At 38.6% G+C, this 22,975-nt stretch overlaps 1 protein-coding gene across 2 annotated transcripts in view; it reads right to left on the bottom strand.

Moving 5' to 3' along the window:
- Positions 1 to 22,975, bottom strand: part of MS3_00003251 (uncharacterized protein) — a 43,024-nt gene that overhangs the window by 10,346 nt on the left and 9,703 nt on the right. For both annotated transcript variants that reach the window (XM_051210994.1, XM_051210993.1), the window contains 5 exons: positions 18,854 to 18,983; positions 12,677 to 12,743; positions 4,833 to 4,926; positions 2,692 to 3,062; positions 1,394 to 1,851 (listed from right to left, as the gene is read on the bottom strand). In XM_051210994.1, coding sequence (XP_051071021.1) covers positions 1,394 to 1,851; positions 2,692 to 3,062; positions 4,833 to 4,926; positions 12,677 to 12,743; positions 18,854 to 18,983 — 1,120 coding nt within the window. The remainder of the gene's footprint in view (positions 1 to 1,393; positions 1,852 to 2,691; positions 3,063 to 4,832; positions 4,927 to 12,676; positions 12,744 to 18,853; positions 18,984 to 22,975) is intronic.

Below are 22,975 nucleotides of genomic sequence, written 5' to 3'. Positions count from 1 at the left end.
GCAGGTATGCGGAATACAGGACTAAATACCACAAAAAGGTTATTTTCAGTGGGCTTTAAATAATAAAAATAAACCGTTTTACCTATAGTAGGATAGTATGTCTTATCTGGGACGACAGTGTACACAGATGATTAAGGGCCTAAACACGCCTTCACAAACGAGGCTACATTTATTGAAGGGTCGTCCATAAACAAACGTTTGTAGACCCGACGACAGGTGTACACACTAATAATGCAGAAATTAAGTGGTTAAGATTAAAGAACAACCCTTGAACATATAAATGTTCTAAATATGCAATGATTTAGAGCTATATGGACAAGTTTTGGTGTAGAATTTATTCTGATTTTTGTTTTATTGAACTCATGGATAGCATCTACATATTTATTAATCATATTAAAACTCGACATTCACTATAATTTTGCCGTTCTTTTTTCATACAACTTTCATTTACACAACCTGAATTCTAATAAGCTAATGACTGATGGATGTTGGGAAGGTCACTCTCTTTGATCTGTTCGTGGGTGTCAGAATTGCTTAGTATAATGCTGATATCTGTTAAGTTCTCTTAACTTTTATAAAACACGAAATTGAGCTCTAAATAACAGCAATATTGTGGATGTCAGAAATATTATTCATGTTTAACGTTTTATTAAACATAGTGCAACTTGTGTTAGTGGGAAATAGTTTGAATGAATGGCCATGTCTTAGCCAGTCAGCACTAGCGGATACTTGAAGAAAACACTAGAATATTCTCGTGTAAAATTACTAATATACTAACGTTTTTCTTATTGTGATTCTTGATCTCTCTTAACCTTGTTTATTTGGGACATATAATTAAGTTCCTGTTCAACCGTGTTCGAAGAATACTAAGCAATCAGAGTGGCTGGACTGTAATGAGGGTTTATAATATTTAGGGATTTAAACACGAGATATATTACGACTACATCTGAGTACTTAAGTTTAGATTTTTAAACTAAGTTGAGGGTTCGTTATTTCCGAACGTTAAAGATTGGTAGGATTGAAGATAAGTGGAGGGACTGATTGTCCTCTCAAAACTGTCACCGAATTCAACTCTTATCAACATTGTTTGGTTTGGATAGCGGGAAGTATGTACAGTAGTAGCAGAAAGGCTTTGGATATCCCACATGATCCAGATTCATTAAAATACAATTAGAATTCACTTGTATAAAAATCATGACGTTCTCAAACTCTCGTAGTTGCATTAACTCATGTAGTTACATTAACTTGGTAACGTGTGATTTAAACGAATACAACAAGGATCAGAGCTTAATACGTAAATACATGCTTGGTTATTAAGTTCCTTTGATGTCATATAAGTAACTTATATAAAACAGTATTTCAAGAACCCAATTAAGAATAACAGAAAACTAACTTTAAAGTATACTCATCCTTGTTAGCATTTTTACCGCCTGATTTACAACCAGTTGATAATGAGGTTGAACCGCATGTATTGGATCTACTACTAGCAGCAGCCCCAGAAGAAGCTGAACTTACATTCGAATTATTAGAAAGAGTTGTTTTATTTGAAGCAATATTGATTGATGGAGGTGATTGTTTTGTTTCACAAGATTTTGAATTTGATGGTGTACAGTTCAATTTGGCTCTACTATTATTACTAGTTGAATTAGAACAAGTTGAAGTTGATAAACCAGATGTAACTGAAGCAAGTAGTGACGTGGATTTCTTGTGAACTAATTTATCCTCCTTCATATCAGTGTCCCTCTCTATATGATTGTCAGCAGAAACAGTATCCGGAACAACAGAGTTAGGGACAGATGGAACCTTTACAATGATCGTTTGAGCGAGAGAGACGGCCACATACGATTCAGGCTAAGAATGTAGGATAGGAAACAAAACTTTGTGGCGAGGAACTAATAAAAAGACTCAGAAATAACTTAAACAGCTAGAATAAGCCTGTTTTTCCGAATTACGAAGTATTGAGTTTAAATACAAACTCTTTTTTACTATTCGTGCCAAATTAAAACGATTTCCTATGTATGTGAACACCTGTGAAAGGTTATTTCATGTTATAGATGATCGTCACTGCTTTAACAAGAGATTGCAGCTACTACGCAGTTGCCTTAAATAAACTGGACTCTGACACAAAAGTAATTTTTATATTTTACAAACCAGCAATTTGACATTGTTTCTTCATTATTGACAGAATACATAACATTATAAGGCAATAAACTTAGTTTTTCCTGAACATTATGTGCTACATATCTCCGTGTTAATTTGCTATGAAAACTAGGGACGATGGAGATTTGTCTCAAGTTGTATGACTGACTGATGTTGTTAACTCTTGATTTTGAATTTTTCTATATTGAGTTGTATATGACTGTATGACTGCAAAACTTAAAATGATAAGCAATCGTAGTGGCCTTGTAATTTTTCGCTGAAACGCATAAAACGTGAGATGAGTGAAAGTTTTAAGTGAGTACTTACGAAGTAAATTTATGCAACCTAACTGATGATTACTTGACTAAAAGTAGAGTCATAAAGCAAACTAGTCACAATTCAAGATAGTAACTAGTATATAGAAATATATGGACTAATCGTCTATTAGAGTACGTTAACGTCATATTTTTCTAATTTGACAGTGATAATCTCACTGAATAAAAGTACATAACTGTTCTCCTTAATATAAATGTAAAATTATATAAAATGTACCTGCTCTGAAAGTGATGATGGTACAGAAGTATGGTTATTCACTGGTTCATCATTTCCTAACCGAAATGTACATTCTTGTGAAACACTGCTATCATTTGAACATAAAGAAAGATCCGTACAATTATCACCACGAGTAGATGAATAGACGAGGCGTGTTGTACGGGGATGATTCAGAGACATATTCTTCTTATTAACACTTGAGGCAGGATGAATTTCTTTATCTCTGGAATGAATCGGGTTAACCCCATTTAATTCAGATATATTTCCAGATGAAGTTAAATTTGGCACAGTGGATGTGGGAGAAGAAATAGCCAGTGTTGAACAGTTATTTTCACAAACCATATTCGAATGTTTAGATTTAGGAATGGTGTCTTTATCGAAAGAAAAAACAGAAAACATGAGGCATTTCAATATAATGAGGTACTTGAACAATAGATGATATTACGTCCCACCATAGCCTGAACACAAAAAAAACCAAATTATCAATCGAAATCAGAATAAATTTGAAATTACATAATGGTACTTAAGTATACTTGCTATTATACCTATCAACAAATTAACCAAAATTCCTTAGTTTAATAAGGTGGATTTTCAGTGTAGATAAATGACTTTTTGTTGAAAATGTCACTTGAAAATTATGGGTTCTGTGACCAAACGAAAGTTAAAAAAAAACTAATTTAGACCAAGTTATAAATCCTTAAATCTCTTATTACAATTATTTTGATGCACACAGTCCACCTAATAAAATTAGAACTGCTTATACTGTGGTTCATGGTACTTATATCGACAGACATAAGTGGTGTGTAACACCAATCGGAAGTAGCAAACCTGGTAACAAAAGGCTAAGAAGCCAGAGTTGAAGACAAGGGAAAATAGAAAGGAATTGAGAACTTGAAGAATCATACGGAATGTGAGAGACAAATGATGAAAATTTGTAGAAGTATTCAGTGTATGGTTCTTGTATTTTACCAAGATACTCTGTAATTTTGTATTAAAATACATTCGTTGTCCACACTTGTGTTCTCGTTCACAATAATACCACTAAAGTACATACAACAATAAAGATTGTGATAATATCATGAATTATAATGCAAGGAAAAAAGTTTTTAAAAAAACACTTCTTAAATTTACAGTGTCATAAGATGAACTTATCATATTTTCACTGCTTCTCATGTGTAGAAACCCAAATTAAATGAGCTGATTTAAAAATTGCTGTCATTGAACAACGTTGTAATATGTACGCGACTAAAAAAGAACAATGGTTATGGAACACAGAAAGCTGACTTATAACTCCAGCTAACTTGTCATATTTTACTAGTTAGGAAAGTGAGGCATTATACTCTCAAGATTCTAAAGAACATCTAACAGGTTAAGATTAGCAGGTCAATTTGAGTTCTATTACACTACCTTCATAATTCTTAAAATGACTTAAATACATAAACATTCTATCATTTATAGATTCAATACTAAGATGAGTGAAGTTGAACACAGTTAGAATACAGGTCTGATAGTCAAAATCAAGAAGCAGAACCAATTAATGAAATACGTGACTGCTTCTAATACTCAAAAGGTACATCGATGTGGGTTTATCAATCACTGGTGGTCGTTAATTAATTTCCAGGTCTTTAATATTGTTTAACTCATTATGATTAATATCCTTTACTTGTGATTGGATATACGAAGAAAAAGTACCCAAAAGTATTTAACAGTATCTAGCAGTTACTTCTGCGATTCTGTAAAGATTCTTGAAAATGGAAACATACATATAAAAAAGGGAATGTGAGAGGATTTTCTTGACAATTTGAAGTGTCTCAACGAGTCCAAAAAGCAAATCTACAAAAAAACCATATTACGAAACATATTCAATGAATTTCAATACAGCGGAATTAAGCGCTAGGCATACGTTTTTAGATTTCGTATGAAACAAGCTCTTAAAGTATGTATTCCACTATAAAACCTGGATAAAAATGGAAATATGACTACTAGTATTTTACAGACTTAACTGATAATAATGATACACAATAAAAAAATCCATTACTCTTAAATATCCTAAACGTGGAGAAGCTATTGTTATTAGTAGTCTGTTTTGTGCAAGTGACGTAAACGCAGAAAAAATCTAAGATGAAAGAATCGAAACTTACCTGATTTTAAATAGCACCAAAGTTCCTTTGGTAATGCCTCTTCCAGAATTGAAAAAAACGTTATATTTTGTGCTTCCACAAACTTTTGTCTTCTCTGTGAATTAGGAATATATGAATCACACGAACATATTAAAACTTTGCAGTAAACAAATAAACTTAAACGATAAATATTTTATTATCCATATGAGCATCGGTTCAACTTGCCACATTAGCACAGAAAAAAACTTCATGACAAATCTCAGAGTAGCAGAAGTAGTAACAGTATCAATAATAATAAAAATGGAAATTTATAGGGTGATATCGGAACTAGGTTCTGGAAGAAAACAAGAAATAAATGTCCTTCCTCCATTAAGAACTACTTTGAATCATGAGATTTAAAGTCCCTAACAATTAGTTGCAATAACCACGCGACCCCTAACCATGTAGTCTACAACTACCTACATGACTCAGTCCAATTTTCAACGACTTAGTACATTGGTATTTTGTCTTACTTTGACAGTCCCTAGCGTTCTTCTAATCTGTTCTTACTCCTAAATCGAAAAACAAAGGAAGGTGATGGTTTGGCATAAGAAATACATGTCTTTACCAACTTGGTGGATGAAGATTCACTACTTTATTAATCAACTTGCCATCTTTATCCGCAACCTCGGGATTGTCTACTTGGCGGTACCAAAATCTTTCAAAGATACCTATGACCAAATGCCAGTAACATACGGATATCCTCTATCCATAATGGTTAAGTTTCACACAAACAAAGTGGGACAGAGTGAACTGCTGAGCAATAAACTCGTCCTTTGGCTGGTAGACAAAGATCTCACCTACGCCACAAGTGACGCCAGTTGGCAAAAACCAATCGAGCCCTATAAATACATAACGAGATTTCATCATACACCAAGCCATTAGGACTGATATGACTCCCAAGACAATTGAAGCGATCGATATGTTTAACTACTTCACTTTCCATAAATAATGCAGGCGCTGGTGTAGACCAGTCCTAAAGCAACATTTTGGATTTGAACAGAAAAACACATCCGAAATATACTTGGATTGCTGCTTAAGGTCAGGAGACCTCGGAATTTTTCAGTATCTTTATGAAACGGAACTATGCCATCTCAGTATCCCAAGTCAACAAATGAATCTCTTTGTAGATCAACTCCCGAAAAGTCAGACGATAAGAGCATTATCGCTAAAAGGTTGTCTATGACGAAGTAAAATAAAAATATCGAAAGTGGATAGCCCCGAATAAAACCGCTTGAGATTGACAATTCCATATGTGCTGACTAGATTAGTAGTATTATTATTTGAAAACATAAACATTGGTACAAGGGGGCACCAAATACATACTCGCCAAACAATAACAGTGAGGTTGTGAAGCGATAGAGAATGTAGAGCGCATATAGTAAAAGAAGAACAACGAACGGAAACTAGTGTGTAAGAATGAAATTATTATTATAATGGGAGAAACAGTTCGGTTAAGATACAACCACAGAGAATGCTTTCAATTAAAGAAGTTACGTTCACCAACATAAAGAAAGAAAGAAACTGCAGCAGGATCGCCACTGGCTTCTATTCTGAACCATATTTAATAAAGTCTCTAGCCGCTGTGTTGCACCATCTTTAGGACCCCAACCAAAGAGTCGTGAAGGACTAACAGGCGCCAATCCTGTATACTTCCCTTCATACCACGACACCATGTCATACACTGGCCACCTATCCGCTTTTTCCAACCAGTCCCACCGTCGGCGAATGATGCACGACGTGGAATTCTCTGGGACGACATTCGTAGAACATGTCCAAGCCACCGAAGTGACACCAAATGGATGGTTGACACTGTGCTCGAACACACGATGCCGAACCCCTGCATTACTAACATGGTATGCAACTGGATGTCAGCAATCCTTCGGAGACAACGATGATCAAACACAGAGAGTCGTCTAACATCCTCAACTCGGAGAGGCCAGGTTTCACAAGCATAGAACAAAACCGCTCTCACCGACGCGTTGTAGATCCGACGTTTACATCACGAAGACGCCAAAGATGGCCCAGATTGGTATAGGCCGCTCTGGCTTTCACTATACGCCTGCGCTAGCACTTACCCAGTTATTCAGATACGTGAACTTCTCGACTACTTCTATCCGCTCACTAACCAGGGTGAGTGCAGGTTCAGGGTCTTGCCAGTCTTGTAGAAGTACTTTGCACTTCGAAGGTGCAAACAACATACCATACTTACTGGCACTGATTGTCAACTGATTAAGTGTGGATTGCATGGCTTGGACATTATCGCACAGTGACACAATACCATCCGCATACTCAAGGTCGAGAAGTCTTTCTCCAGGCAATAGATCCACACCACCATTACTTACATCCGTCAGAGCTGTTTTCAGAATGTCATCGATGGCAAAGTTGAAGAGGAATGGTGAGATTGGGCAACCCTGCCTAACCCCACTGCTTGAATGGGACAATGGAGGAAGGTGGTTGTATGCCCTCACTCTACCTAAGGTGTTTGTATATAGGGCCTTTAGGATGTTAATGAACTTCTAAGGCACACTCTTCTTCAATAGACAACCGCAGAGAACAGTCCTGTCTAACGAATCGAAGGCAGCCCTGATGTCAAGAAACACTACGATTGTTAGTCTTTGATAAATATGACGGTGTTCCAACATTTGGCGGAGGGTGGAGATATAATCAATACATCCTCGACCAGAACGAAACCCAGCCTGCTCCTCGTGAGTCAATTTTTCTCGGGTTTTGAACAACCTACGAAGTATGACGGAAGCCAATAGCTTGGACGCAATAGAAAGTAGACTTATCCCCGATAGTTATTACAGGAACAACGTGAACCCGTTTTAAAGATAGGGACAACTATCGACTCATTCCATGACGTTGGAAAACTCCCAGACCTTTGTAAACAACGTTGTCATTTCCTTGACCAGAAAGTCACCACCATCTTTAAAAGGAGCAGAAGGTAAGTCATCTAGTTTCGGTGATTTGTAGTGCTTCAAGAGTTGGAGTTCCTTGCGGACTTCCGCCTCATTCGGTGGATCATTCGTCACCGGCCATGGAGGGCAGGACAGTCTGACCGATGTTGCCGGAGCAGCAGGCCAGTTGAACTGCCCTTCGAAGAATTCTGCACATCGTCCAAGACGTCGATGAATGTTGGTGATTGGCATCTCGTCATCCTCGCAGATTGTTTCGCTCACACCAGACGTTTTGCGAGTGCCCCGGTGACTTCAAAGAGCTCCTAGCAGCTACCATGTGCAACTGCTGTTTTCAACTCATCAACACCCTCTGACCATCAGGCTTCTCGGTCCTTACAAAATGTTTGTCCAATGTCATTAAGTGACAGTTGTCTTTTGTGGTCAAACTCACGGTCACTCGAAGTAAAAAGACAGGATTCGATGAGTTGTGAGGATTCAGAAGAAACCCAGTACTTGTAAGTGTGTCGCTTATGAAGACGAATTTGTCGGTCACTGAAAAGTAAATGAAGATTTGCGCGAACATGGGCAAGATAAGAGTTCAGATAGGTACTCTAAATGGAGTTTCCGTCTTGTACACAATCACGTCTGCGGTAGCTGATCGCGATGTGATCAATCTGAGTCCAGGTTTGCGACGCAGAGGGAGGACGTCACGTGGTACATAAGCGATGTTTTACGAGCAGCCAGATTTTTGATGCATGTTTCCATGATAAATATGAATAGTAGTGTATTGTTTCTTATCGCCGCTACTTTTTCGCTTTTGATACCCACTACTGCTCACGATCATTGAGTAGGTTTTTTATTGCCCTATGTTTAGGCTACATCCGCTACTCATCATGTTCCGATGAGTTTCTGAGCATCTATCAGTTCAGAAAACGCCGCTGAAACCCACTGATTTTTTTAACCTTTTGGTTCAAGTTACCGCTAGATAACACTGGTGTTTGTATTCCACGCCGAGCCACCTCGCATTGGATATCAATTTCATGGTTGACTAACTCCTTCTTTAGTCGTTACTGAGATACATTCTTCACTTTTTCACCATTAAATGGAAATCTAAGGAGTTCTGTTTCCGTGTTTATTAAGATTCAGACAAATACGTGCTCGCGCATTAAATCGTGATCTGAGTTTAAACATATGTTCCAGAATGAGTGACAGTCTTTAATCGACCCTCTTCACCGATGACTGATGGAAATATGGTTTGAGTTCATCGTTAAGTCGATTGAAGGGGTCGCCATGTCAGACGATGTTTTCCCTTATGCTTAAAGTTACTGCTCCCTAAAAATAAACGGTTATACGAGCATAGTTGCAGCAGTCTTTTAGGTGGGCCGCGGTGTTGTAAGGTCCATCAAAGTACCTTTCGGTTTTATTTATACTATTTACTTGCGCATCAAAATCACTTATTTCTATTACTGTATACGGGCATTTAGCCTTTTGAAAGTTGCACGTTTCCTATAAAATTCATCGTTTGCTTCAACCAAATAAAAAGAATTGGGAGCACAGGCAAAAGCAACGGTGTGTATCCACATCTTTCTGAATTTGTATTATCCAGTCTGGTCGGACAGCGCACGAGTCATTGTCTATAAAAATCCACTACAAGAGACCCTATCTTATTTTTTAACCGAATGCAATACCTACACCAACGAGACCATGGGAAGTAGCAGTGGGGACTGTAAATACACAGAAGATGAATAGCATTGGCCTTTTTATTTGAATGAGTGACTGCACTTGAATCCATCATGGACGTTTCGGATACGCCACATACATCGATGGCACGAGATTCTAGAGTCCCAGCTAAGGAGGTCTGTTGTCGTTGGACGTTGAAAGCTCCAACACGTGGTTTCATGGAACCAGAAATAACATTTCGTGAACTAGAATCATTAGCACTGGTGACGCATGGCGATAAGGATAGGAAAAATATTAAGAGGCGAGAGAGGGATTTGATTATCAACAAGATTATCTCTGGTGTTGTCGGATGTTATTCAGACTGCGAAAAGATATTTCTCGTTGAGGGACCTGAAAGTAAACCGGGTAACAGCCTTAGTGATCTGGAAGAGTAACCGTAGAGTATAAGGGACAACTGCTTGACGATGGTCACTCATAGACTTTTCATGAGAAGTTCTGATGTGTTAGCTCCGCACTTCGAAATCCTCTACTACCGGAGACAGAAATCCGAAGGGTGAGATGAGGTGTGAATTTCATAGGACTGACCTTTTCTAACCCTCTCCTTACTTTGTGAGAAGAGAGAATCGCTGGAGATGCTGGTTGTCGGAGGTAAACAGAAGTAAAGCACTTGTTAGCTGTATAGTGGATAAGTAACAGAAAACAAGCTTGAGTATATTCCTTGGAGCAGCTAACTACAAAATCAAATACATCTACAACAAAAACGTTCTATTAACGGGGCAATATTAATAGTACATTAAACAAATTAGTACATATCTAAGGTATTTAGAAATGCACCAAATAAAACGGCATGTGATTATGAAAATATAAAAGGTAGTACTACGCATTGGAACAAATGAAATAATTACATAACGGTGATTTTTAGGAAACATTACTATTTTATTACTTGTAGATAAGAGAAAATACAATGAAAATTCGATATAAGAATTATCCCTTTATTTTTACAAAGTTAGACGAACATTACAATGGTGTTAAAGATGTTTAAGCTGAGCTTACTTTACTAAGAATTTTTCCATATAGAGATTGAATACATTCAACACACCCTCACTCCTTTATATGATCATTTAAATGGAATATGCACTGCATCAAATGCATGAAGGTAAATCAATAACTGAGTCACTCGATTTCTAACTACTGGGTTGCGAGTTCTAGCCGAGCTGTTTACATTAGTTTGAATAGCTAAGTAGTGTTATTACTACTGAAAAAAAATATGCGACATAAAGTCCATTACACGAATATTTACTTGATTATTTAGTTAAAATGGTTACGTTCTGTGTTTTCTGAAGCCATTAGATGATACTTTATCGACCTCATAAGCTCTTACTCATTATTGTGGAATTTTACACTTGCGGGGATTTAGATGAGCAAAAACATATTGAAACAATTTCTGAAGTAGTCACTAAGTTCATATTCATTGCACACTGAGTTTTATGGAACTCAAAGACTTCTGGGCATCCTCCAAATTACCATTGCCTAAGAACGTATTGACGGATGATAAACATTTGGTGACTACCAAAATCTTTGTAATGACAAAAGTGCTTGCCTGGCATATGTCACCTGTGTCGCAGGCGAAATGTTTGTTTGTTAACCAATTTGTGAGTATATTGTGCAGTAGTACAGGGTTTCACAAGGATATTATTAAATTCATTATTCTCGTCAAAAGAGGAAAACAGGGTCATATACAGAAAATTCCCAAGACATTAGAACATATCTCTTGGCGAAAATGACTCTGATAAACGATATAATACGTTTACTAATATATTTCAGTCAGAAATGTTCAGGAAATTAGTGTCCAATTTATGTTTTGGGTTTAATGAAAAAAACAATTCAAAATAGGTATATGCATACTGACAGGTTTGGTGTCAAAATCGAAAATGTCATTAAAAACAATAATGGTTAGTTATTTTATCCTTAATTAAACCTTATCTCAATTGTTACTTAAGAGTGTATTTTAATGAGATCTCATGCTACCCTTCCTAATTAAAACTTCAATAACACAAAACCAGCAAGTGTTTAAATCAAAAAACCTCATGTTACTAATTATAATGTCATACATATCTAAATGTAAGATCTGTAGTATACCAGTGCATAAATATGAATAAACAATTCAACTTTTGACCTTATATCAAACCACAAGCCTACAATTAGCACTTAAACAAAGTAGTATGTTCATAGTAGCAGTGCATCATTATCAGTTTAGTCCAATAAATAAACAGTCCAGAACTTTGGAAGGTGCTAACAATTATTTCGAAACAAAACACATTTCATGCATTATGGTGCAGTGAAAAGTTGTTGACCATCTATCTACTTATAGACTCATGAATCAAATGCATGTACTTAGTTGAGTACAGTATTAAGGTTAAACAGTTGAGCAGCGAATGTGAATTCTTCTTACTAATACTTTTACCACAAAAGTATCATTCTTAATGGCGACTATTTAGAAAACAAAAAAGGTCCGATTGGTTTAATCTATAAGAATATATGGAAAAGGTAGATGACCTACTTTGTTAAAAATTTATTTATGACCTCATACTGTTGAAACCAAGAATTACATTAGCTAATATATAACCCTTCTCTTAGTGACGGCTAGATTCCAAAGACGGATTACAACACATTGTACATTAGTTATAAGTCAAATATTTTCTGGCTGTGAATGTTAAGAAATACACTACATTTTAAGAATTCGACTAGAATCAACTTAAGGTTTTTTTTATTTGAAGAGGTCTATTGGCTGATAAGAAATCAATCGTATATCATTACCCGAGAATGGCAGGAGGAGGAAATTATTTTGTAATCATTCAAAATACTTTATATATCAAGGGATGGTGGACCTAACTAAATAAAATAGAAAATAATAGAAAATTTATTGTAAAAGGGTGTAATTTAGCCAACTAAATGCGTCACATACATGCTTTTCGATTTCAGTACGTTTGACTAATTTTTGTAAATGAAGATCTAGAAAAGCTGAAAATGTACATACTTCATTATTAAGGAATGGCGAAATTAACTCAAGAAGCTTCTATTAGTCTAAATTTGATACTAATACAAAATCACAAATTTAATTACGAAACTATTTGCCTGTACATCCACTAAATTGAGATAAATTATTTATAAAAGAATGAATTAATGAGTGACTCGGACAAATGTACATTGAATTAAATGACAAATGCATATAATGAGTCTACTTACCAAACGAAAATGATGTGAGATCATACTCTTTAAACTGAAACCCAAAGTTACAACGGGATAGCCAATGCTAGTGAGAAAGAACAATACGTAAGATGATAAAACAATGACATAAAAATGGTGTATTTGACGACTGTGTATGGACAGGAAAACAATGAAGTGAGAATTAAAATTCTGATTTGAGCTACAAATAAGTATTGTACGTTTCGAAAAACGATTGTACAGAGCATTCCAGATAAATATTTTAGAAAGACGAATAGTCTGCTGTGAAGCATATTTTAAAACTTCGAATACATCAAGGAATAAGAGATTTGAGCGCTGTTTGGTTAGATCAACATTCGGAGGTAAGTAATAGTGATGAAAGTGATTGGATAGGCGCATTTTTAAATTCCAAAGAGATAGACAAACCAATGACTGAGACAGAGAATGACAAGTATAATCGAACCTCACGGCTCTTACTCTTTCGAAAGGATTGACAATATCGATCTACACTTGTCGCTACTAAGCCAAAGCTAGTCAGTCATTAAAAGTCCCACTAAAGCTACCGAATAAGGATATAAGAAATTTGAAATTAATGAGTTCTCCAGAAAAAATTCGCGGTAAATGATGCACTGTTGTTTGGATAGATCTGAAGCACTGGTTGTAAATGTTAGGATCATTGGGTGAGCAACGTTGAGTTTAAATTCAAGATGATAAGAAAGAATGGAAAGTCAGTTAGTGAGGTAGTGGAAGTTTATCAACTGAGCTGGTTAAAGTATGTACTAAGTGTCCAACCAATGTCTAACATCAACACACAATATTTGTCGATGTAGGAATACGTTGGAGAAAGCCAAGAGCGACCAAAATGTAGCATGAGTCTATTGAGTCATTCGATGTTGGGTTGGGCCTAGTAGGTAGATGCATACCACTTCGTTAGGGTCCGTATGACGATTACGATTGGTAGTTGAAAACATTCAGTGACATGGCTCAGGGTTGACAGCAATGACACAAAATTATTCAATCCTTTTCTTCCTCTAGATTTTTAGTTTTAAAATTATCTTATACTTTCTATTCCGCTACTTCGTTCATTCTTCCAGTCAGTCAGTCAGTACCAACGTAGAACTTCGTACGTACGTACATCAATTCAAGTCGCCATACCACATTAGCACAGAGATGCAGTGGTCGATTCAAATCCCGTAGTGATAGATGTAGTAAGATTATAAGCTGTAATCAGAAAAATTAGGGTTTGAAGATGTTATTCAAGGACTATAATCCAGTGAAATAAATTTGGAAAGAGAAAAAAGGACATGAAGAATTCAGAAGATTTGGATTTGGGAGACCACAAAGAGTGGATAAACATGCACCATTGCAAACGATTTTGAGCCATGTTATTCAAGGTCTCTAACCATCGGTTGCTTTCATCTCGCGGTCCCCAACCAGGTAGTCTACACATACCAAAATGGCTCAGTCCACTTATCAGTGACTTCATGGATTTGTGCCATGTTTTGGTCTGGCCGCCCCTAGCTTTCTTCCAACCTACTCCTATACCATTGAACATCGCACGTCGAGGCAGTCGGTCGTTGGGCATACGTAACACATGTCCCAGCCATCTCAACTGATGAAGTTTCACTACTTCATCAATTGATTTGCCATTCTTACCTAGTACCCGTTTCCTAACAACTGTGTTACTTACTCGATGGTCCCATGATATACGAGCAATGTTTCGAAGACACCTATGACCAAATACTAGTAACCTACGAATATCCTCTACTCTTACTGGCCATGTTTCACTACCATAAAGTAGGACGGAACGAACTGCTATGCAGTAAACACGTCCTTTGGTTGATAGACGGATATCTCGCCTACGCCATAAATGACGCAAGTTGGCAAAAGCTAGTCGAGTCTTCTGTATCTGTGCTGAGATTTCGTCACACACCAGACCACAAGGGCTGATGAGACTTCCAAGATAAGTGAAGCGGTCGACACGCTCAATTACTTCACTCCCTATCACTAGTTCGGGTGTCGATGTAACCCAATCCTGAGGCAACATTTTGCATTTCGAGGGAGAGAATCGCATCCCGAACATGCTTGCATTGTTGTTTAGAGTGGTCAGAAGACTCTGCATTTTGTCAGCGTCTTCACCAAATAAAACTATGTCATCAGCATATTCTAAGTCAACAAGTGAACCTCCCGGTAGAAGTTCAACCCCTGGAAATCTAGACGAGGAAAGTGTTATCTCTAAAAGTACGTCAATGACAAAGTTGAACAAGAATGGGGAGAGTGGACAGCCCTGACGAACACCATTTGAGGTAATCAATTCTGATGACAGTTCGCCATAAGCTCTCACTCTACCAGTTGTGTTCGAGTAGAGAGCCTTTATAAGGTTAATGTACTTCTTTGGTACTCTTTTCAGTGATAAACACTGCCATAGAACCTCACGATCAACAGAGTCGAATGCCGCCTTAAGGTCGAGAAATACTACCATTGTGGGGCGTCTGAATGTGTCTGTGTTCTAGAACCTGACGTAGTGTGAATATCTGATCTATACAACCACGTCCAGGTCGAAAACCGGCCTGGTTTTCTCTAATCTGCTCTTCACGAGCTTTGATTAGGCGTCGAAGTATTATTGAGGCTAATATTTTAGATACTATATTTGTCAAACTGATTCCTCTGTGATTGTCACAAGAGGACTTTTGTCCTTTCTTATAGACTGGCACAATCAGTGATTGAGACCAGTCAGATGGGATTGCGTCCAGTTCCCAAATTCTACCTAAGACCTCAGTTAATCTCACTGCTAATACTGGACCACCATCCTTAAAAATCCCAGGAGTAAACCTGTCAGGGCCTGCTGCTCTCCCTCGTTTCAGATTTCCTATGGCTTTTTCAACTTCGTAAAGGGACGGAGGACCTTCATTAACTTGCCATTCGGGTCGACTGGAGATCATGGGAAACCGAAGTGTGGCTGAAGGCCAGTTGAACTGATCCCCAAAGTGTTCTGCCCATCGATCCAATCTCCTGGATTGAGAACGTATAATATGTCCATCTTTCTCTGAGATTGTTTCGCTAACGGTCGGGTTCCTAATTCCGGTTTCCTTAACGAGTCTGAACAATTGTCTGCTATTACCTATTGCCGCTGCCTTTTCCATCTCTTTTGCTTTCGCTACCCACCACTGCTCGCGATCATTGCGTAGGTTTCTTGCCAGCTTGCGCTTAAGCTGACTCCGCTCTTCATTATGTTCAGAGCCAGGTGGAATGAGTTTCCGAGCATCTATCAGTGCGATAGATGCTGCTGAGATTCAGTGTTGCTCCCTAACCTTCTGGTTTACCTTACTAGCAGATGTCACTGCTGTTTCCACAGCTTTTCGGATATGATTCCATGCTGCATCGGGGTGGGCATCACATACATGGCTGCCTAACTGTTGTCCTAGTTGTTCCCCAAGTACACTCTTAGCTTGACTATCATTAAGTAGGCCCCTAAGAGGTTTCCTTGCAGCGTCTTTCCTACGTCCAGTAAGACGCAGACAGATACACGCTCGTACTAGAGCATGATCTGAACCTAAGCATATACTCCAGAATGAGCGACAGTCTTCTATCGAGCCCCTCCATCGGTGGCTGATAGCGATGTGATCTATTTGGGTCCAACGTTGGGACGAATTAGGAGGTCGCCATGTTAAAAGATGTTTCTCCTTATGCTTAAAATTAGTATTTGCAAGGAACAGGCGGTTATCTGAGCATAGCTGCAACCGACGGTCGCCATTATCTGTTCTTTGAGCCACGACACCATGAGATCCACCTAGGTGTCTTTCCCCATCGCTTAGTTTACCTACTTGAGCATAGAAGTCACCGGCCACTATTACTACATCAGAGCGCCTAGCTTTTCGGAGAAGGTCGGAAAGCTTTCTGTAAAACTCATCTTTTACATCATCTGAGCTGCAGTCAGTGGGAGAATAGGCAGAAACGACGGAGAGGCAACGACGAGTGTCCCTATCTTTCCGGATTCTTACTGTTCCGTTCAGTCGGACAGCGCACAAACGGCTGTCTACGGGGATCCACTCTAAGAGAGCTAGTTCTGCCATAGGACTCAATGCTATGCCTACGCCGGCGAGGCCACGGGAAGCAGAGTCAGGGCTTTCAGATACACGAAGCGTAAATCGAGTCGGTTCTTTATTTTGGCATGGTGAGGTTAAATGAATGACGCTACTCGGATCTTGTATGCGCGTTTCGGAGACGCAGCACACATCGATGGCGCAAGATTCTAAAGTCCTAGCTAAGGAAGCCTGCTGTCCTATTTGGCAAAGTGTTCGTACGTTAAAAGCTCCTACGTGTAGTTTAGAGCGTGGTTTCAGGAGACCAGGAATAGCGTTCCGCGTACTCGAATCGTTTGCCTTAGCGGTGCGAGGTGATAAAGAGACGTGAGGAGGGTTAGTCATGGAGATAAGAGAGGTATTAGGTGTAGGAAGGATTTGAATGTGACCAACTTTGTCTCGTGTGTTGTTACGGGTATGAGGGCTGATGTCACTTCCCGGCTGCCCACACCGTGGAAGGGTATTTCTTGAGGAACCTGAAAAGGAAATTGGATTAGTGTTGGTCTTGACGACCTGGGAGCGTGACCACAGAGCCCAAGGGACAACTGCATGAGGTCGGTCGCGCACGGCCTTTTTGTGGGAGGTTTTTGATGTGTCAGCTCCGTTCTTCAAAGGGCCTTACCCCTGGAGACGGAAATCCGTGAGGTAAGGTGGGGTGTGACATTTTTAGGGTCGACCTTTTCTAACCCCACCCCTCCTTGTGGGAAGGCAGCATCGCTGTCATGCTGGTTGTCCGAGGGAAACACCTTACTGCTGCCACACTCCTCTACAGTCAGCAATACGACTTCGCCCTCAGACCTTGAGTTGCTGCTTTTAGTCTTACCGTTCACCAATCGACCTGCATGGCATGGTAGAACCTACAGGAACATATGTTCCAGCCAATATAGCTCGGTTGGGTCATCACGATAGGCAAGCCCGACCACCGCGTCAAGGTAGCAGCTTCAGTCGGGGTTCATTCTTCCAGAATTATATTGTCTATACTTATTTTATTCGATTGATACTATGACTGAATGTATTGATAATTTCATTTCACTGTGTGTGGTAATTTGAACTGATGCACATATGTGCCCGGTTCTACGTTGTATGACTGACCGATTGGTTTGAATAGAATACACCGTTAGCAACAAACCTTCATTACAACCATTAGTAAAGTAGAAAATGATCATATCTAAAATTATGGTTGATTCAAACAAATATTGAGTATTCTAGAATCTAGCGTATACATTAAAATGTTAAAATCAGAAAAAAACGAGTAACATATGGTGCAAGCTGATCACCACACAAGCTGTTTAAATAAGAGATGGAAAATAGATCACTAGCGACGGGAAATGACAAACACCAAAAACAGAAAATATCACTGAAACTGTCACACATGTCCATGTGGTTTCTAAATGCTTTTGTTGGGAAGTAGCGAAAAATTTAAAAATTACACAAATTACTTCGCTATATATTACACAACACCCCACTCCCCCCCACACACACAATGGTCCCCATATTAGACTACGTAGCTTTTTTTACATCAGTGGTACGGGAATACTGATTACCAAAGCACGAGAGTAGGTTGTCTATCTGGCTATTGATCTTCGGTAGATGTGAAATTAGTTTCAAAATTACATTTGGTATAAAGCCTAGTAACAAATCGAATTTCATACAGTAAATATGATTTTCAGCGCTTCCGTGACAAAAAGCTGCTTCGACGAGAAAACACTAGAAGACCAAAGGTAGAAACTACGTATATACAATCTATCCCAGTTATTTAGAATGATTTACAATTATACCACTCATAAATGTATCAACTAAACACAGTGATGTCCACACGGCTTTTGGCTACATGTTTTTTGTGAGAAGTAATATTACTCGGGTGCCGAACTCATGTGGCAAAGTGTTCGGTACTAGAACTTACAGAGAGATAGCTTGTTTGTTCCAAAATCCCTAGCATAAACAACTAAAGAACTTGGATTACGTCATCTCTTGATAGTAATTTCTATCTTCTATGAGTGCATATGCTTTATTAATTGAGGAGGGTTTAAATACTACACAGAAAAGCTGTTAAATATCTCTACTAAACATAACTATATGGAAAGGTAACTCATCTAAGCAAAGTTTATCAACTTACCAATGAGCTGCAAAAGGTCTGCAGAGATCTATACCCAGCGGCTGGCTTTTTGGATCACGGAATCTTACAGCAACCTCGACATAGAAGAATAAAAAACATAATGCAACTGTTGGGATATACACACCACGATCTGAAATGGAAGAACGATATTTTTTAAAAGATATATAGCAAGTATGTAAATACATAGCTAAAAAGTCAAACATTTAAAGTCATACTTAATGGGTAAATATAAGTCAGAACTATAAATATATGTTTAGCAGACATACTATATTCCTTAAGATTGCTCAGTCGAACGTCTCGGTGTTCCATAGAAAGTGTTAATATTGGGTGAAGTCATGAGTGTCGTCCACTAGCAGGCTTGCCATAAGAAAAAATGTTAAATTAATACGGATATTCCTATATTCACAAACAGTCTTGTAGGCTACCATAACAACAGAAATCAATCGTTAATTTTTAGAACTGAACAATCACTCAAATTTATGTATTTTATATCTTTCTATATACTAAATGCATAATTGTTCTATTAATTTTGACTTGTTTCCCATGTTTCTGTCTATACAATTTTGTTCTGTTGGCTGGTCTGTGCACGCTAGTTCAAATGTTATCAGCATGTGCATTTTATTAACATATAATGATGACTTTATCGATAAGTTATTACGAAAAATAGGAGATAAAATATAATTGTGAAAGAGATATAATTTGTGGTTACAATATTTAACTGATGTTTGTTTCCGCTGACACGAAAATAATCGCTCGAATAGCAAACATCATATTAGTCAAACAGAATTAACTTGATAGGCGTAATATCAAGTACTGTTAAATGGCAACTATCCTTGGTGTTAGCTTATCATTTGAGGCATCGGTTCCTACGATGTTTGTAGGTTAGTAGTTGCATCGATCCATGTTGCCACACCTCATTAACACAACAAGATGAACACCAAATTCATAGAAGCAGTTATTTCAATGGTAGTAAATAAGATATTTCATATAAGCATATGACACAGGGAAAAAGAATTAGTTCCTAGGAAGAGATATAAAGGTATTTTTATCTTAGGGTTTAAGGGAAGGCAAAAAGTGTATACACTTACGCCATTGTGATCGATTCTGAGTCATGTCACTGAGAGTCTCCAACCATTGGTTACGATAGTCACGTGCACCCCAACCAAGTAGTCTGCATCTATCAACATGGTTCAGACTAGAAGTTAGTGGCTTTATGAACTGATGCCACATTTTGGTTTGGCCGCCCCTAACTTTCTTCCAACCATTCCCAACACCGGTTAGCATTGCACGTCGTGGTAATCGGTGTTCAGGCATACGCAACACGTGGCCCAATCATCTCAGTCGGCGAAAATCCACAACCTCATCAAATGATTTACCATCATTCCCTAATAACTTGCGTCTAACCTCACTACCACTTACTCGGTGTTCCCGGCAGATGCGAGCAATATTTCTATAGCGCATCTGTAGTTAAATATTAGTAGCTTACGAGTATCCTCTACTCTTAATAGCCACGTTTCGCAGTCGTAAAGTAGAACAGAACGAACTCCTGTGCAGTATACTCTTCCCTTGATTGGTAAACAGATATATCACCTTCGCTATAGGTGATATAAGTTGGCAAAAGTCAAACGAGCTTTCTGAATCCGTGCAGAGCTTTCGTCAGACACCAACTCATTAAGGCTGACCAGACTTCCAAGATAAGTGAAGTTGTCACTCCCTATCCTTAGTTCAGGTGTCCACTCAGGCCAGTCCTGAAGCAACAATTTACATTTAGAGAAAAAGAAACGTATCCAAAACATCTTCGCACTGTTGCTCAATGCTACCAAAAGACTGCATTTTATCAGCGTCATCACCAAACACGAATATTTCATATGTGTATTCCAAGTCAATAAATGGACCTCCTGGTAGGGGACCGATTCTCGAAAATTCAATCGACGAGAACGTCATTTCCAGTAGTAGGTTCATGATGAAATCGAACAAAAATGGAGATAGTGGGCCAGCCTAGTTTTCTCGTGTTTGCAGTTCACGAGTCTTTGTTAGGCGCCCGATAATTATTGATGCTAGTATTTCAGACGCTATATTAGTTAAACTTATCCCTCTACAGTCATCACAGGAAGATTTTGATCCTTTCTTATATGTTGGGACGATCAGTGATTGGTACCAGTTAGATGGGATTACATCCAGATCCCAGATTTTAGCTAAAATATTAGTCAAACCAATCGCTAAAACTGGACCACCATACTTAAAGACTTCTGCAGTTAATCCATCTGGACCGGCTGCTCTTCCTTGTTTCAGATTACCTATAGCACTTTGGACTTCAATTAGAGTCGAGGGGTCCATTTCAATGTTCCATTCAGACTGTTTGGGAATGATGGGTAGTTGTACAGTAGCTGAACTGATCCTTAAAGTGCTCCGCCCATCGTTCTAAACGTCTAGACTGAGAGCAGGTAAGAGTGCCATCTTTTCCCCAGATTGCCGCACATTTAACTTAGTTCCGGTTTCTTTTATTAGTCTGAAAAGCTGTCTTGTGTTACCTACAGCCGCTACCTTTTCTATCTCTTTTGCTTTCGTTGCCCACTACTGCTTATGATCGTTACGTAGACTTTTGGTTAACCTAAATTTGATTTGCTTACATTCTTCATCATGTTCCTAGCCTGATGGAATGAGTTTACGAGAATCTATCAGTGCAATAGACTTAATAGAAATTCACTGGTTTTTCGTAACTGGTTTAAATCACTAATAGATGTCGCTGCTGTTTACACAGCTGTTTGTATATCTTTCCAAGCAACATCTGGGTCAGCCTTGTTTTTAGAACTACCCAAGTGTGATCTCAGTTGTTCCTGGAACAGACTTTTGGTTTTCTTGTCACCGAGTTCAATTTTAATGGGTATTCTTAATAGCGGATTTCGCCTGGAACCCCTCTGGGACTGCTCCCAGTCCCAAGCCCGGATAAAGGAGGAGGGTTGGACATGGGGTTAGCGACCCCATCCGGCGGGGAACTAACTCGCTAAAAATACGCTAACCAGAAAAAGTTATTTAAACCACTTCAACTCTGTCCCGTGAATCAGGTCTTCATTTGAAAGAGTTATAACGCCTCATAGTGAAACCCGAGTTCATTCAGGAGCCACGAGGCCGATGCCCCTTCTAACGACCAGAGCAACCATTTATTTAGGTACAATGTGGGAGACCGGGAGAGTCTTCCAAATTGCTTCAGAAATGAGGAGATACAACCTGTAGGTGCTTGGGATCAGTGAAACACATTGGACGCAAGTTGGACAACAACGACTAGCTTCAGGGGAGCTTCTGTTATAATCTGGCCATTAAGAAAATACCCCACATACACAAGGACTTGCAATGATGCTATTAAAACAATCACAAAATGCACTTATAGGATGGGAATCTCATGGACCAAGGATCATCAAAGCCTCTTTCAAAACAAAGAATGAGGGCATTTCAATGAACGTCATCCAATGCTATGCGCCTACCAACGACTACAATGAAGATGTCAAAGATCAATTGTACGATAGGCTGCAGTCAATCGTCGAGAAGTGCCCAACAAAGGACTTGACGATTCTGATGGCAGACCTAAATGCCAAAGTTGGAATGGACAACACCGGATATGGACACTGACATGGACTAGGAGAAACGAAAATGATGAGAGAATTGCAAACTTATGTGCCTTCAATAAACTGGTCACAGGGGGTACTGTATTCCTACACAAACGCATACACAAAACCACATGGACTTTACCAGATCACACTACGCAGAACCAAATCGACCAAATCTGCATCAACAAAAAGTTCAGGTCGATGGAGGACGTGCGAAACAAGAGAGGAGCTGATATAACATCAGACCACCACTTGCTCGTCGCCAAGATGAAACTGAAACTCAAGAAGCACTGGACAACGGTGCGGACAATATCACAAAAGTTTTACACGGCTTCCCTTCGAGATACTGACAAACTCAACAAATTCAAGATAGTTCTCAGCGATAGGTTCCAAGCCTTTCATGATCTACTCAATGGTCAGTCAGTCAGTACCAACGTAGAACTTCGTACGTACGTACATCAATTCAAGTCGCCATACCACATTAGCACAGAGATGCAGTGGTCGATTCAAATCCCGC

Source organism: Schistosoma haematobium, chromosome ZW, assembly GCF_000699445.3.
Source record: "Schistosoma haematobium chromosome ZW, whole genome shotgun sequence".
NCBI lineage: Eukaryota > Metazoa > Platyhelminthes > Trematoda > Strigeidida > Schistosomatidae > Schistosoma > Schistosoma haematobium.
This window is presented reverse-complemented; position numbering and strand designations above follow the sequence as displayed.